The sequence below is a fragment of the Erpetoichthys calabaricus genome, chromosome 12 (assembly GCF_900747795.2).
Source record: "Erpetoichthys calabaricus chromosome 12, fErpCal1.3, whole genome shotgun sequence".
NCBI classification, from domain to species: domain Eukaryota; kingdom Metazoa; phylum Chordata; class Cladistia; order Polypteriformes; family Polypteridae; genus Erpetoichthys; species Erpetoichthys calabaricus.
Genome location: NC_041405.2, coordinates 84,410,355 through 84,427,800, shown reverse-complemented (window position 1 = coordinate 84,427,800; position 17,446 = coordinate 84,410,355). Strand labels below are relative to the sequence as shown.

The window sequence follows — 17,446 nt, the reverse complement described above, 5'->3', positions numbered from 1 at the left end:
TCTTTGTGGACCTGTGGGGCCTCTGTAGCCTCTTCCGTTTGACTCTGGGGTGCAGCGCGGAATCCTCTTTTTTGTGTGGCTGTGTCGTTACCTATGGGCGCGTTGCCTCATTTCTTATTTACATTAGTTGAGCTCCTTCGGTTTTGAGCTGTGACTCCTTCGTTCTCGGTGGATCAGACTTCGCTCGCTGTCGGCGCCTGCGCACTATGTCTCCTGCGTCCATGGGCATGCCATGTATCGGTGCCTGCGCACTGTCTCCTGCGTCCATGGGCATGCCATGTACCTGCGTCCATATCCGGTTTACCATTCTCGGTTAGTAATATGGATGATTGTGAATCTGGTTGGAACAAAAATCAGCAGCCACAACTGCTCCACGGGACAAAGGTTGGAAATCAGTGTTGTAGAATAGCATATAACATGCAGCTGTGCTATAATTTGTAAACTTCAGAAGGCTAGTATTTGTGGAAAATTGCAAGTCACTGTTTGTTAAAATGAATTCACACTAAGTTAGTTTTGAGAGATAAAAAGCTTCATTTGAACTTGGGTGTGCATCAAAATGCTGATCATGTCTCATCTTAAAAGGGGTAGCATTGGATTCATTTTTAAAGACCCTACTATTTTTACTGCATGTGAAACCTTTCCATTAAACTAAAGTTAGTATTGCCACACAACATGCAAGTCTACTGCCATTCTTTCCAGCGCAGAAATGATCTCATCTGATTTAGCTGTTTTTGCTTCATCATCAGAAGAACAACTCTGTGATTAGCAACAAATTTAATGTCATTATAGAGACAGCCAAGGACATATGAACTGAGACAATTATTGTTCCCTTATATTGAAGTGCTCACTGCAGTGTTACACATAATAAAATACTGTAGAAAACTACTCAAAAAATCTAAAGGAACACATTTTAATCAAGAGTATAGCATCAAGTTAGTGAAACGTATGGGACAGTGATCTGGTCAGTTAAGTAGCAGATGGGGTTGTTAATCAGTTTCAGCTGCTTTGGTGTTAATGAAATTAACAACAGGTGCACTAGAGGGGCAACAATGAGACGACCCCCAAAATAGGAATGGTTTAACAGGTGGAGGCTACTAATATTTTTCCCTCCTCATCTTTTCTGACTTTTTTCACTAGTTTTGCATTTGGCTACTGTCAGTGTTACTACTGGTAGCATGAAGATATACCTGGATCCTACAGAGGTTGCACAGGTAGTCCAACTTGTGTCTCTCAGCACAATCTCAAGGGCATGGAGGAGATTCCAGGAGACAGGCAGTTACTCTAGAAGAGCTGGACAGGGCTGTAGAATGTCCTTAACCCATCAGCAGGATTGGTATGTGCTCCTTTGGACAAGGAGGAACAGGATGAGCACTGCCAGAGCCCAGCAAAATTACCTCCAGCAGGCCACTGGTGTGAATGTCTCTGAGAAAACAATCAGAAACAGACTTCATGAGGGTGGCCTGAAGGCCCGATGTCCTCTAGCAGGCCCTGCGCTCACTGCCCGGCACCGTGGAGCTCGATTGGTACTTGCCGTAGAATACCAGAATTGGCAGGTCCACCACTGGCGCCCTGTGCTTTTCACAGATGACAGCAGGTTCACCCTGAGTACATGTGACAGATGTGAAATGGTCTGGAGAAGCCGTGGAGAACGTTATGCTGCCTGTAACATCGTTCAGCATGACCAGTTTGGTGGTGTCAGTGAGAGGTCTGGGGAAGCATATCCAAGGACTGCAATTAGGTATCAGAATGAAATCCTTGGACACATTGTCAGAACCTATGCTGGTGTAGTGGGTTCTGGGTTCCTCCTGGTACATGACAATGCCCGGCCTCACCTAAATCCAATAGAACATCTCTGGGACATTATGTATCAGTCCATCCGACGCCACCAGGTTGCACCTCAAACTGTCCAGGAACTCAGTGATGCCCTGGACCAGATCTGAGAGGAGATCCCCCAGGACACCATCTGTGGTCTCATTAGGAGCATACCCCGATGTTGTCAGAGATGCATACAAGCAAAAGGGTGCCATACAAACTACTGTGTACGATTTTGAGTTGCTGCAATGAAATTTCGGTAAATGGGCAAGCCCACCGCATCATTTTTTCACTTGAATTCAGCCCTCTGTAGGTTGATAATTTTCATTTCCATCAAACGATGTGACATTGTTTTGTTCCTAACACCCAGTCTATATATCAGTATAGATATCCAGCATGATTTTTTTCCCCACATTGAGCTCTGATGTTTTTTCAAAGTGTTCCTTTAATTTTTTTGAGCAGTATATATAAATAAAAAATTTAATATGAAGGTTCTAGTCTTGCTTTACATTGGTGACATTCCAAATCCAAACAAGAAAGGTTCGCTAGCATTGAGATTTACAGATTATATATAAACTTCATAATTGATTTTGATTTGAAATGAAATACCTTGCACTGAAACTTTCTTCATCTAAAAATATAGTATGTTTTATTCTGTTAATTTCAAAAGATCTTTCTCCGAATCAACCAAGTTAAAAAATGTAACTCTAAGTCAGTCTTCACTGTTTTTCTTAGTTTTATGATAACAGTAGCAGCTGTGGAATAAATACTTTTCCACAACCTTAGTAAATTCAAATAAATTAACATAGTACTCTTGATGCACGCTGTTAAATGCCTAATAATTCACTACATTTTTAATCTGAAAACAAATGAGCTTAAAGACTGTCACTGAAATGGGATAAAGATGTATACATCAAGAAAGAGGAGACACAAAAATTAAACTGCACCTGCTGGCTAAGTTTCTTGAGGTAAGAGATAACACTGTAGCTGAGGCCACAATCCATATTGTCAGAGATCAGGTTTGGTGCACCCATCATTCTTAATGCTTTCTTTAATGGCTAAATAACAAGGTAAAGAAAATAAAATGTCATAAAACATCAACAAATGTCATAAAACACCAAAAAATACATATATTAATCAACCAGAAAGAAAAAACAAAAGAAATAGAAAAATAAATGTTGTTAAATAAACTAAAATGAATAAAAATTACGAAAAGTCTGAAAATCGGGATTAAATCAAAATAAGAAAATAAAATAAAAATCAAACTATTTTTTGTAATTTTAATTGTCACCATGCTAATATAATTTAAAACTGTAAAGCCGTAAATTGAATTAGGAACGAGCATTGATTTGGGCAAATTTGCAAATGCTCCTCGCAGCTTATGTCAGAATCTGTGAAATAAATTGGTTTACTTCCTTCATCAGTCACCTTTCCTGTCTAGAACAGAGAGCCAACAATTAAAACCTGACACTTGTTACTTTGGAAAATACATCCAAACAGATTGAAAATTAGAGCCATGGAGGATTTGTCGAGATCAAACAGCCACCCTTAGACTTCAAAGTCAGTCAGTATTTAGAATGGAAAAAAATATCTTATTCCTAACTTCTTTGGGATATACAGTAATTAACAATTTCTCATTTTACTTTACACACATAAAACTTTACTTGCTGATGAAACCTTTGCAGTGACGGATTAAACAGGTGCATAGCATGCAGTCAATATTATCAACCTAGCAGACATTGCATATATACTTTCATTTTTAATGTAGTTATTAGTACTGATGTTTCAACATGGAGGCAGTATCGCAAAGCCTCATGGATAAAAACTAAAAGTAGAAAATGGTAAAAAACTAAAACTAAATAAATCTAACATTAGTAAACTATGACAACAAAACAAACCTAAAAAGAAAAATGAAACAGTAAAAACTAAAACAAAAAAATCTTAAAACTAGAAAAACACTGATATTAATTTAGCACACCAACAGGTAGGCACAAATATGGCAACAGGCAATAAAAGTTGTGGACGCAAAGCTTACCAATAAGAAGTATGGAGGCATTGTCTTCAAGTACGCTTCAAAAGCCTGACGCCATTTCAAATTTGGTTTTAGTTTATGAACTTTGAACAAATCATCTGCAACAATGACATGTAAAATAATAAATATGACAAACTGTATAGTGTTGTTTACTTACTTCACTTACACACAATTCAGCCTTAACATTACATTCTCGTGTCTGCTTAATCCAATTCTGAGTTATTCTACAAAAGCCTATCCTGGCAGCATCAGTCACAGGGTAGGGACCAACTCAGTACATAAACCAATCATGCTCATATCAAAACTCACACTGAAACAAGGCCAACTACGATCTGCAAATTAACCTAAACTGCACATCTCTGAGAGTTGTTGGAGAAAAAGTGGAATAACTGAAGGAAATCATATGCAGATACAAGCAGAACTTACAAGGACTACATGGACAATCACTGGGCACAGGATTTAGGACTACATGGACAATCACTGGGCACAGGATTTAAGTTCAGAATGCTTGATTGATGCAGACTGCCTGTGCTAACAACTGTGCCAATAAGCCATTTCTTACTTCAAACTAACAAATAAATGTACTATAGCATGGGTCTCAAACACATGGCAACTGAGGCAATTATCTGCAACCCATGACAACTTACTTGAGCTGCCAAAATCTACCACTAAAATCCATTTTACTTTGTAGCATTTTCCTAACAATACTGTTTTCAGTCAGAATTAAAACACCATTCTTCTTACTTACCTCAACATTCGGTGTTACTTTTACTTCCAGTGACGTCAGTTAAACATAAACAGTCAATATAAACAACATTTGGAAATTACTTTGTATAGTTCTTGCTGTTAATTGTATGCCTCATTGTTGATTAAAGTCATAAACGTCATTTTCGTCATCGAAAAAGCGCAAGATTGCTGAAGAAAAACAAATATTTCAGGATAAATGGGAAAATTTATATTTTGTCACGGAGATTGGAGACACAGCCCAGTGTCTCGTTTGCTTGCCGTTTCTCTGTGTTTAAGGAGTACAATGTGCGTCAACATTACAATACACTGCATCGAGAACAGTATGGTGTATTGCCTGACAAACTGCGTGAGGCAAATGTTAGTAGGTCAAGCGAAGATTGTGTAAAAGCGAGTTTTGTCTTCTGTAATCTGATAGCAAAATCTTCATGACCGTTCACTGAAGGCCAATTCATAAAACATTGTTTTATAAAGGCATGTGAAATTTGTCCAGACAAAAAGAAACTGTTTGAAGACACAGGTTTGTCTGCAAATACTGTTGCTAGCAGAATCACTAAACCAGCTAGTAAAATTCATCAGCAACTGACTACAGCTGCACAAGGTTTTGAAGCATATTCCAAAGCACTTGACAAGAGTACTTGTGTAACAGATACTACATACTATGCCGTGTTTCTTTGTGGGGTTGATGAAAACCTAAACATAACTGAAGAATTATTAGATTTATTACCTATGAAAGGCACAACGACTGGTCGTGACATTTTTCAAGAATTGGAAGGTTGTATTAACAGAACAGGACTGCCATGGGATAAACTCGTGTCTGTGGCAACAGACTGTGCACCAGCAATGTGTTCTGAAAACATTGGTGTCGTGGGTTTATTGAAAGCAAAATGAAACCAGCTTTCTTTGTCAGGTCCTTTTATAGCCGTTAACTGCATTCTGCATGAGGGAGAGCTGTGTGGCAAAAGTCTACAAATGAAGTTATGGACGTTGTGGTTAAAGATGGTTAATTTTACACGAGTTCTCAACCACAGACAGTTCACTTCATTCTTGTCTGATATGGACACTGAATATGGGGAGTTCATACTGTATCATACTGAAGTCATATGGTTGATTCTGGGAAATGTGTTGAAGAGATTTTTTGCTTTAAGGCAAGAGATGGTGCTTTTTATGGCATTGAAATATAAAGAAGTTTGCCAACTTTCTGATCCGTCATTTCTATCAGATTTAGTGTTTCTTACAGATGTCACGGAACACCTCAACGCACTCAACTTGAGGCTCCAGGGTCCAAAGCAGGTGATTACGATGATGAACGTCAGTGTCAAATCATTCAGATGTAAGCTGTATTTGTGAGCCAAACAGCTGCAGTTTGGCTCATTTCTCAGCCAAGAGTTTGATCAACATTGTGAAGAGTTCTGGGCTCTTGAACCTCCATTTGCACTCTTTGCGACTCCGTATGCAGTGGACGTTGATTGCGTTCCAGAAGATTTACAGATGGAGATTGTGGACTTGCAGTGCAACACTGTATTTAAACAGAAGTATATGGATATTGGCGTTCCAGAGTTCTACAAGTTTGTGTCAAGCGAAAAGATTTCTGAAAGTGTTAACGCCGTAGTCACAATCATGGCCATGTTTGGCAGCACATACGTATGCAAACAGTTCTTTCATCAATGAAGGTTAACAAATCAGTTATGTTCAAGACTTACAGATGCACATCTGCGTGCAACATTGTGTTTGGCTACCGTGCATGACATCAAGCCCAATCTTGACATTCTTGTGTCTGCCAAACACTGGCAACTGAGCAGTCAGACTGCATTTAACAACATTTTAACTGGAAAATTGGATTTTATAATAAGCACGTTAAGTAAACTCGTATACCTAGCTGTATTTATTGTAGTAATGTAGTACTTTAGTTTAAATAATTAACAATAACATTGTATTGTATTTGTATAGTTTAGAAATGAATGCGGCCCGCTGACTAGCACTTTTTTCTATGTGTGGCCCATATATCCCACTGAGTTTGAGACCCCGGTACTATAGGCTATTTCAGTTTAAACAGATAAAGCAATTATTTCGTACACAAAAATCTCGACATACCTAATAATGGTAATAAGACAGGATAGTTGTAAGGCATGACAAAAAGATTGACACATGTCAAGGTAGTGCTTGCTTTGAGATACCCAAAAGGCTGTCCCAGGTCACTGTACTTCCCACTGTTGCTTACAAACACCTAGAATAATAAGTAGATAAACATAAACCAAACAAAAAAAAAATAAGTAAATTAAAAGTTCAGTCAGTTCAGTCTACATCTCTTAACCCACTTTAGGTATAAATGCAGTCCCTCATTTTCAAAGTTTAAGATGAACTGGTATAAACGGTTGCTTGCCTACCTGCCAGCACACATGAGGCGATTTCCGCTCCAGAATATATTGGGTCAATGGTGAAGGCTCCAACTCATACTTGTCAAAAGGTAGCTTGTCAATTACCATAGGCTCACAGTCCACGCAGGAAAAACGAACAATCGGATGAGCTGTCCTTGGAGGCTGACATAAAACATGACAGGGGAAACTTGATAAGGTTTATTTAGTAAGAGCCAGACAGTTTTATGATGCATTACTTATGTATATAATTTGTTACTGCAATATTTTAAGGTCAACTAACAATGCAACTCTATTACAAGCCCGCCATCCACCCCCCACCCATAAGAAAAACTAACCTTATTAGAAAATGAAGTAAAGCTAATTATCACAACTAGTGTCAGTTTGAATACCTTGGAGCACATTAGACTGTGTTAGGACCTTGATTAACAGCTACAATGGTATCAATTTGCAACTGAACTTAACCTCTATTTTCAACACAGTCACATAGCATGCAATATACTGAAATCTGATTTAGACTGAATATATCATATACAGTATACATTAATTTATATGGCATGAATTCCCTTAGTACAGACAATTCTCCTGACCATTAGTTGGTTTTTCACTTGGCTGTAGTCAGGACACTGTCGCAAATGTCTTGACTTCATTGTAACATTATATAACATTTGTAAACTTGCTTAAAACAATTGAGGATTCTTAGAGGCTGGAGTCTATATCAGAAGCTTTGGAAACAAGAAAAGGAAGCAGACTTGACAGAGCTCCAGTACACAGCGGGACCCACTCACATTCACATTGCTATTTATACTCATACAGGGGTAATTTTCAATCACCAACCAACCTACCTTGCAAGAGTAAAACTGGAGTTCCTTGATTAAAACCTACAACTGATCTGTGAGGCTGCAACCCAAGCCACTGCCCAACCGTGCAGCCCATGATTTCATTATTTTCCACAAGAATACTAAAGATGAATGTGCAGCATCTATATCGTCCACAAGGGGTGTTTTTTGGAAGCAAAGTGACTCAATAATGATTGAAATGGTTTTAACTTATATAGGAGCATTGCATTTTAAATGGTTTGTGATTACTAACATTGTTCATAGTCTTTCATTTTAGAGTGTTGTGCTTTAAATTAAAAAGTCTGTTTGTACAGTAATGTAGATTATCAATCACATGTGACTGGAAATCTTTCAATATGACATTTCTTTGCAGTTGAGCCAGTTGTTGTAGTAAAACTTTTTAATAGTTAACTGTCAAAATTTAAAGATATGCAGGTAGCATTTTCATGAAAACACATGATATAAGTCTAGACGTAAGAAAGAAATCAAAACTGGAATTGCCCTCTACAAAGTACAACTAGAAGGAGCAAGAAGCTTACATCTTGTCACTGTCCATGTCTTTCAGGGTGTGAGAGACAAGCAAGTCATCTTTTCAAATGCATCTAGCCTCTTTCATTCATCCTATGAAATTAACGCAGGAACAAAATATCTGGAATTACCACAATTTGATCTTTCACAAAACCAGACAATTAAGCAAATCTGGGCTTTTACCTCACAGGCCGAACGACTGAGCAAAATGATTAGTGAAAGGTAGAACATTCTGGGGAAAGCCAAAAAATGTCCTCCAAGACACCACTAAATTACAGAACATCAGCAGACTTCATATTGAAGGCCAAGATCAGGCCAACTCTGCTGAGCCAGTGAGGTAATGGAGGGCAGAGAGACATGTAGTTTTGCTTTATTCCTTTATGTAGAAACTTATGCTCCATTTATGATGAACAGGATCATAATACCCTAATGATGGCAAACAGAGATCAGAGATTGGGACCATGGACATTGGATAGCTATCTTGTGGACCTATAGCCACACTGAGATGCTCCTGTTAGTGTATACTGTATAATAATGCAAACACTGTAAATATTAATTCAAATAATTTACAAAGCTAAGGCTAGGAAACAAAATGCATTTTTCTTTCCAATAGATCACATCACGCATTATAAACATGTGTAGTAGTGTATTTTATTACTACAAATGGGTATGATGTACCATCTGTTGGAATGACAACTGCAATGCATTTCCATGCATTAAAAAATATGTCCCAATAGACGATACATTATAAATATAAACACTGAGGTCTTTGGCTACTTTGATTTCAGCCCATCTTAGATGGGCAGCACAGCTAGTAAATCAATACTCTTATAAAGTAAATCCCATCCATTAAAAGATGAAGAAATTTGTATGTGCGCAATAATAAGCTGAATCAATTATGCAAATGCATGTGTTAATAAGCCAAACTTAGTAAACTTTGCAAAGTGTGACTAAAACAGGGATGGTTGGGGGGTGGTGGTAAGCATTTTCTGTTGCCAAGTTTATACTGCTTTCACAGAAAAAAACTCTGCAGCTATGGACTTCTCTGCTTGTTGTCTTCTGTTGTAAATCTTTACAGTCTGTCAGTGTGTTTACATTCACACACATAAAAGGTTAACTTGAGTAACACAGTTAGGACAGAAAACTGGTTTCCTAAATACCTGCCTTTACATGCGCAAGCAAGCTTCTGGAGTTCTGCTTTGGTAAAATACATTACACAGTGCAAAAAAAAGTTAAATGTCATCACTGGACAGTGTGAATTAAAAAAATAAGCATGAAATCTGTGATAATTTTATTGTGTTTTATAAATACGTTTGGGGAACTGGTATGTGTGATTCTTGCCTTATATCCAGTGCTGCTGCATTAACAACAACACAGATATTTTGACATCAATAAAATACGCACTTTATTAGGTTACTCTTTTCTTTAAATGGTAATCAGACAACTTAACAACTTACTATTTACGCATCATCCTAGTGCTCTTGAGATCTTGCTGCTGAGCTTAGCACTGTACATTCAGCTCATCAACATAAATTTAGCATTTCTGAAATAATGAGACAGATTATTTCAACCAGGAAAGGAATAATGTGATTGCCCAAGCTTATGCCTCAGGAAATTTATCTGATCCGTGATTTTACTTGGCCATTCTAGAGCCCTCAATTTCTTTCTGTTCAGGAATTCCTTGGTGGACTTGGTGGATGCATGTTTAGGGTCATTAACATGTTACACGGTCCATTTCCAGTTGAGCCTCAATCTTCTGACAGATGATCTCACATTATTTATCCTTAAGCACCCTCTGGTAAAGTGCAAAATTCATAATGTATTCTACAACATCAAGCTGCCCAAGCCCCAATGCAGAAAAGCGGCTCCAAACCATAACATTTCCACCACCATTTACAGTTGGTATCAGGTTCTTCTAGTGAAATGCAGTGTTTGTTTTTTCCAAACATGTCTTTTTGTACTGTGGCCAAAAAACTATCTTTGACTCATCGTTCCAGATTGCCTACTTATTCATTGGTAAACTTCAGACTTGCCCTGATGTTCTTTCTGCACAGCAAATGTGTCCTCCTGGCACTCATCTAGGGCCCTATGGAATCCATTTTATTTTTTCAACGTGTATAGTGGGTGCGGCAACATGCTGTAATCAGCACATGCTCCCAACCTCTCTCTGTTTTTTGATTTAAAAAAAAAACACAACAACCCTGCATCATCTTTTTAGATTAGTTTCTAAACAACTGATGCTGAAACTTTCAAAAGTAACTATCCTGTATGTTTCACTAAATAACTAATTTTAATTTATGAAACATGTTAATTAAAGTGTATTTAAGACAAAAATGTAAATATTTTAAGCTTTACAAAAATTCCTTATTTGAAGTGAAATTGCATGAACATAAAACATATTTTGCCTATCTCTGTCATCTTAGAGACATCTCAAAACACTAGTACACATACTATATTTAATTAAAACAGACAGAGATTCTTCATTTTCTCAACCTGAATATTGGATTCAGCACAAACAACAACAAAATCTTCCATTAACTCTTGTCTGAAATCATAAGCTCTTAGTGCACTTGTGATTGTGGTTTGACGAACTACAGAATTCACCTGACCCTAGCTTGTTCTTTGTTTCCAAGATGGGTCCAAGTCTTAAGATGGTCATTGCATGTGAATGTGAATTCTAGCCAATGATGTGTTGACAGGTTTTGCAGAAAAACTGACACTCTGATTCGAAGCATTAGCCAGGGTTCTGCTCAGCCTTAAAATTTGGCTATCAGTGTCTAATTTATCATCATTTTTTGGACAGCTTAGCTGCCTAACATTCCTAAATATTTTTACCGCTCTGGCTTTGCATGTGCTCAACTCGAAAAATGAGATTCGATACACTCAACTATGAAAACTAGTCTACTTTAACAAACATCATAATCTGCACATCAATGAAGTACAGTAGATGTCATTATTTTCCTTTTCTCGATATTTGATAAATGGTTTGACGATTTAATATGGCAATTCCATTTTTATATGGAAATTATGCTCTCATGTGCTAAATCTATTATTTCCTTCCGTGATTCTGCAATAACAGAATCCATATGGAGTCCTATATCTACTATAGAATAATTTTGTGCAACCTTTTTCTAGTACCAAATTTGGGCACTTTTGACATCAACAGTGACAAGAGCAACCTGTAGGAACTATACAGTACACAGTACAGGGGGCTATAGAGACTTCTTTCTCCATCTTGCATTATGCTCTAGGGCTGAACTTGCTGGAGCACCCTGACCTGGAATATGGTAATGGTTTGTAACCTTCTCCACTTTTACTGTTCTTCAGGACAGCAGAATGGTTGATTTACAGTTGTTTGGAAATCTTTGTAAATCCCTTCCCCAACTTGTTCTGTAGGCATCTATAACATTCGTTCTGAAGTCCTCAAAGAACTTGGCATAGTAATAACACACACTTCAGTAACAAATAAAAAACCAAACTAAACTTCTGAGGTTTAAAAAAAGACAGGTCCCCCCCAGGACACTCTCTAATGATGTGAGAATCATTTAATTCTGATATAGGCAAGCAATTCTAATATTGGGTATCTGAGATGGTAATAAAGATAGGGATGTACTTACTTCTTCCATGTGCAAAATTTGCATTTATGTTTATTTAAATTATACCACGAATAACAAAATTTAAATGTGTTATGACATTTGTTAGACCACCTTTTCTATAGTGTTTAATGTAAGATCAAATACTGATATAAGACAACAGTTATAAGTTAAGAAATGAAAATACATTTTATGGGGTGAACTTTTTCACAAGACTGTACATTAGCAAGGAATTGTTTATTGTCTCTCCCATTGACTACTTAGAAGAAATCTCTAATTAAAAGAAATGTCCAGGAAATATCAATAAATTTAAACACCTTTACTGTTTATGAGCTTGAGGTGTTTGCCATCTTTAAAAATGGAACATATAGCTTCCACCTGCAAATTAATTATTTATTCACAACCATAGTATATAATAATATGCCACATAAAATTGCATTCTAAAGTAAAACGCTTTTCATAAAATGTATTTAACTTATTTATTTTTAACATAGCATAAATTTTAAATATACTTTTGTCTGTTCTTGCAGTTTACAACAGGGCTAATAGATACATGGGTCCAAACATGACAAAAACCTTAATATATTGATTTTTCAAGCCAAAAAAAGTTACTGAGTATTGATCCATGTCTTGAGATTATACAGATATTGCAAAACTTTGTGCCCATGTTGTTTTAAGCTCTAAAACTGCTTTTCATTTGCCATTGCAATTTTCACTGGAGGTTCTACCCAACTTGTTCATTTTGATTTTTTTTGGTCGTTTTTTGGTCTTAACACTATACCTATCATTACATGTCACCCAGCATAGAATTCTCATAGAAATGCCATGAGAGGTTAAGGTTAAAATGAGTAAAGGTTTTATGACTGAAAGTGTACTTTGTTAGTCATTAAAGGTGTCGTACATAAAATTACCTTTCTTTGTATGCTGTCAAAAACATTATTCATTTTGACTCTACCAATAAGTACCTGGATTTTTTCTTTCCTGAAATTACCAAAATAATATATTAATCTCTTTGTTATTTTGGCATTTGATCCCTGCTTGAAATGAGACTGTGAATTTTGGTTTTGAGTTACAGATTTTGATGATCAATTCTCGACCTACGGTTTTAACCACAAACTTTTTTTTTTTTTTTAACCTAGTAGTTCTTCCGCTCGGTCCATTCAAATCTCTTACTCTCTCATTTGAGACAGTACAACTTGAATGATATTAAGTATGTGACTCTCTCCTTTGAGACAGTACAACTTGAATGATATTAAGTATATGGCTTCTTGGGCTTTTGGCTCATGCTTATTCCATCTAATGCACCTCTCATCCATTACCAAGGTTCAACTGATGCCAAACTCTGTAAGCTAATCTGCCTAGAGGATGTTTTCCTCTGTTCACACTGAAAGCAAATTTGCCCTCCTAAGCATCCAAGTTGGCAACCACCATTTTACTCTTTATAAATTTGTAGAGATATCTATGACTCACTTTAGGTCAACCTAAATGCTTTATGCATCTTTCAACTAAATTTCAAAACTAAAATAAAATCCACATTAAAAAATGCCCTTAAAAGTTCAACTTTTCCTTTTACTTGGACGTACGCATTCCAAAGTTCACAACAATGACAACTTTAGAAGTCAAATTACTTACCAAAGTGGGCGAGTTTTGGTCTGGCCAGAATGATTCTGGAATGGGCCAGTGACCTACTGGGACTCCAGTCTTTGGATTTGGCCGAACATAAATCAGTTTGTGGCAACTATGCCATGCCTGTGAAGCAAATGAAGAGACCAGCCTAGATGGATCAACAAGACCATCTGTGTAAAGAGGGGAAAAAACAGTGAATAAAATAAGATGCAATAAATGAAAACTGAAACAATACACTTAAAAGGAAAAATAACATCTCAGAAGCTTTTTTTAATAATAATTTTAAAAAATAGCTCCATTATGTGGATAAGGTTTCACAAAACAGTACAAAAAAAGCAGGGTAGAGATGATAATCATTTAAGAAATAATTATATGTGACTAAACTAAAGGTCCCAATACCCACTCCTGGCTTGTCACTGGCACAGACTCTTCTCCATGCCTTCATTACATCCCATACTGATTTCTGAAACCCGTTCTACTCGGTTTTCCAGCTTTAGTTAGATCAAGACTCTGCTATAATAGTCCTCACTCAGGCTCAAAGCAGTGAACTCATGACAACTGCTCTGATTAATCTTCATTTACTCCTTATGTTCTTCAAAATTGAGTGTATTTTTTTATCTATTTACTGGACTTCAAATTCTGTGCTTTCAATCCACTGTCTTTTTTTCATATTTGTGAAGCACTTCGAGCAAGTAAAAAGTACTCTATAAATAAAACATGTTATTATGCCTGCAAGCCAAGAAATGAACTTTTTATTTGTAGAAGAGTTCAAAAGGATCAGTGTTATTTCACTGACCAAAGAAAACTCTGTGTAACTTTAAGGTGACCAAAAAAACAAATTTGAGTGCAAATCACTCAAGATAAAAACAAAACATAAGAAGCAAAAACTTGGGCAGCTCAGCAAAGCAGTTATGTCAACACTTGCTATGTACATCTGTAAAGTTAAGCTTAATTATGATAGCTATTGGCATTTTACCTTCTCCAACAGGTGGTGGATCAGGTCCTGTCTTTTCAAAATTGATCACAACACCACTTTGCACCTTCTGCACCAGGGACTCCAAACACTGATTTAGCATACGCTGTGTTCTGACACAGTAGGAGCGTCCTGCCAATCAGAGGAGACATAGGAAGACATCTTATAACCAAATGGTAGGCAGGAAAAAAAAAAATCAGAGCTTATTTTGACTCAAGAAAGTGACAGCAGTAAAGCAAAGGACCTACCACCCGTGACCTCGCACATCTGGGTTATAGCAGATTCGTCTGTGGGAACACTACCCAGCTGTTCAGGCTCTGGAGAGGATGCACCCGGCAAACGTAGCACCAGTGCAAACAGTCTCTGATCCCAGCGGAAGGGTTCCTTTGTCAATTCACTGCCAGGCAGAGGAGAGTTTAAGGGCAAGTGCAGCTACATATTGAAGGGGAAAAAATAGCAGAAGAAAAAAAAAAATAAAATCCTTGTAATAAAAAATGTTTCTCATACACACACACTTTCAAACGAGCACAGAGATGTGCAATACAGTTTTACAAAATGTATTAAAATAGCAATTATGAAGGAAAAAAAGTGATTAAACTGTCAAGGAAAAAAAAAGTTGTAGGATTAAATAAAAGTCATCCAGAGCATTATGAACAAAAAGTCATCTTTTTTTTAAATTCAGTAATGTAGTTACCTCAATGTCATTATATATTTAGTTCAATAATGCAGTAAACTTACATTTAATTATTTCAAGCTTTAATAAAAAAGCCTTATTGTTAAAAGGCCATTTTTATTTAACAATGGGACATTTTTTAAATGGCATATTTCCAAATAACCATTTTAATGCCAGCACCTTTTATTTTGCTGAGAACTTGTGAAAATCCCAGTGGTGACTGTCTACTGGCTAACGTGTTATTTTAATTGGGCTGAGTAGGTACACAAGGGGTACATTGCTTTGCTTCCAATCTGGAATTTGCTTGGGTGATTTCTGGAAATCTACTATGATAAACCTCAATTGGTTTTCATGGATTACTATGTCTACTTTGTTATCTAATGCAGTCACATCTACAAAACTAAAATATTCACCAGATGAATTGTATCGACTTCGAAAAAACTATGAATTGCCTGCTGATCTCCTGCTGCACCGCCGCATTCTCTGACGGTCAAAGTACATTCACCGGGGCTCTCGTCATTGTTTTTATCTCAGAAGGAGTAGCAGTGGGTCTATCCTTCACTTTGGTCTGAAGGACGCACTTGTCCATGTACTTTTGAGCAACGTGTTGATCAAAGCGTGCTGAATCCTCAGGAAAAATCACCGGAATATATGTACGTCCATAGACGCTTTGAAGTTTGGATTATTTAATACTCGATCCATCTCTAATAAAGCTCTGCTGATTAGTGATTTTATCATAGACACTAAGATGGACTGTTATGTCTTACGGAGACTTGGCAGCAACCGGGTGATTATTTTCATCTACATCAAGCGCTCCCTCCAGAGTTTGCCTATATCTCCAAATCCCTTTCTTTGGGGAGGGGAGGCGGTCTCGCAATAATACACCGCAAAGACCTAAAATTATCACCAATACCTCTTCCAGTGTATCCATCCTTTGAACTGTTAGCTGGCAAACTCAGCGGACCTTCACCTATTATAATTGCTGTTTTATATAGATCTCCTAAACTATGAAGTGTTTTTATAGCAGAACTTTTTACTGTTTTAACAACTTTGTGTGCAATGTCTGCTAATGTCATCCTCATGAGTGATTTTAACATACACGTCGACGTGCCAGCTGATGCACTGACAAATGATTTTAATGAAATCCTTGACTGTTTTAATTTAATTCAATATGTCAACTTTTCGACTCATAACAAGGGTCATATTTTAGACTTAGTTTGCCACTCTGGTATCACACCTCACAAGCTTATTCCTATTGAATTACCTATCTCAGATCACAAAATGATTACATTTGATGTTCGCTTACCTCTCAGTAAATTAACGGTTCAGCGTGTAATTTCATTTCGTAATGTCAAGCATATAAACCCAGAGACCCTTATAGATTTGTTGCAATCCCAGCCTGCTTCTCCTTCTGCTACCACACCATCAGAATTAGTAGACATTTACAATGCTGTTCTGTCTTCTGCCTTTGATACACTAGCTCCCTTAAAAACACGCACTGTTTCCTGGTTTACACTTGAACTCCGTCAATCCGTCAGTCACAGGCCGACAGTTGGAACACCTAGCTAAAAAGACGGGTCTTCTTGTACACAACGAAATGTACTCAGATCATATGTTAAAATACAAAAATGCTCTCTCTGCTGCCAAAACTGCATACTATTCTAACATTATCAATACAGGGGGGGAAAAATACTAGAGCTCTTTTTTCTACAATGAAAAGGTTAATTAATTACACCACCAGAAAATGTTACTTACCATAACCTCTCTGTTAAATACTGCTGCACTTGCTTCCTCTATCTCTGCAGAAAATGACACACAGCTATATCTATCCACTAAATCCACTTCTGTTTTCCCTCCAGATACTCTTATGGCAAGTCTCCAAGACATAAAGACATGGATGACTCACAATTTTCTCCAACTAAACAGCAATAAAACTGAGGTGCTCCTCATTGGTTCTAAATCCACACTTGCTAAGGTTAACCAGTCTTCTATTTTAATTAACAATATTAACACAAACATCTCTACCTAGGTGAAGAGCCTGGGTGTCATTCTTGACAGTACTCTCTCTTATTCTTCCCATATAAGTAATGTTTCTCAGACTGCCTTCTTCCATCTCCAAAACATCTCTTTCTAGACTTCGTCCTGTTCTTACCCAACACAGTACTTAAGTATTGGTTAATGCCCTAGTCGCCTCACATATAGATTACTGTAATGCTATTCTATCTGGCATCCCACAAAAACTTATCCATCG

At 37.1% G+C, this 17,446-nt stretch overlaps 1 protein-coding gene across 1 annotated transcript in view; it reads right to left on the bottom strand.

Moving 5' to 3' along the window:
* The window catches only part of ints6l (integrator complex subunit 6 like), a 102,337-nt gene that overhangs the window by 45,661 nt on the left and 39,230 nt on the right, over positions 1-17,446 (bottom strand). Inside the window, 7 exon segments of the mRNA XM_051935172.1 lie at positions 2,760-2,870; positions 3,848-3,942; positions 6,683-6,815; positions 6,976-7,128; positions 13,556-13,719; positions 14,526-14,654; positions 14,771-14,954. Coding sequence (XP_051791132.1) covers positions 2,760-2,870; positions 3,848-3,942; positions 6,683-6,815; positions 6,976-7,128; positions 13,556-13,719; positions 14,526-14,654; positions 14,771-14,954 — 969 coding nt within the window.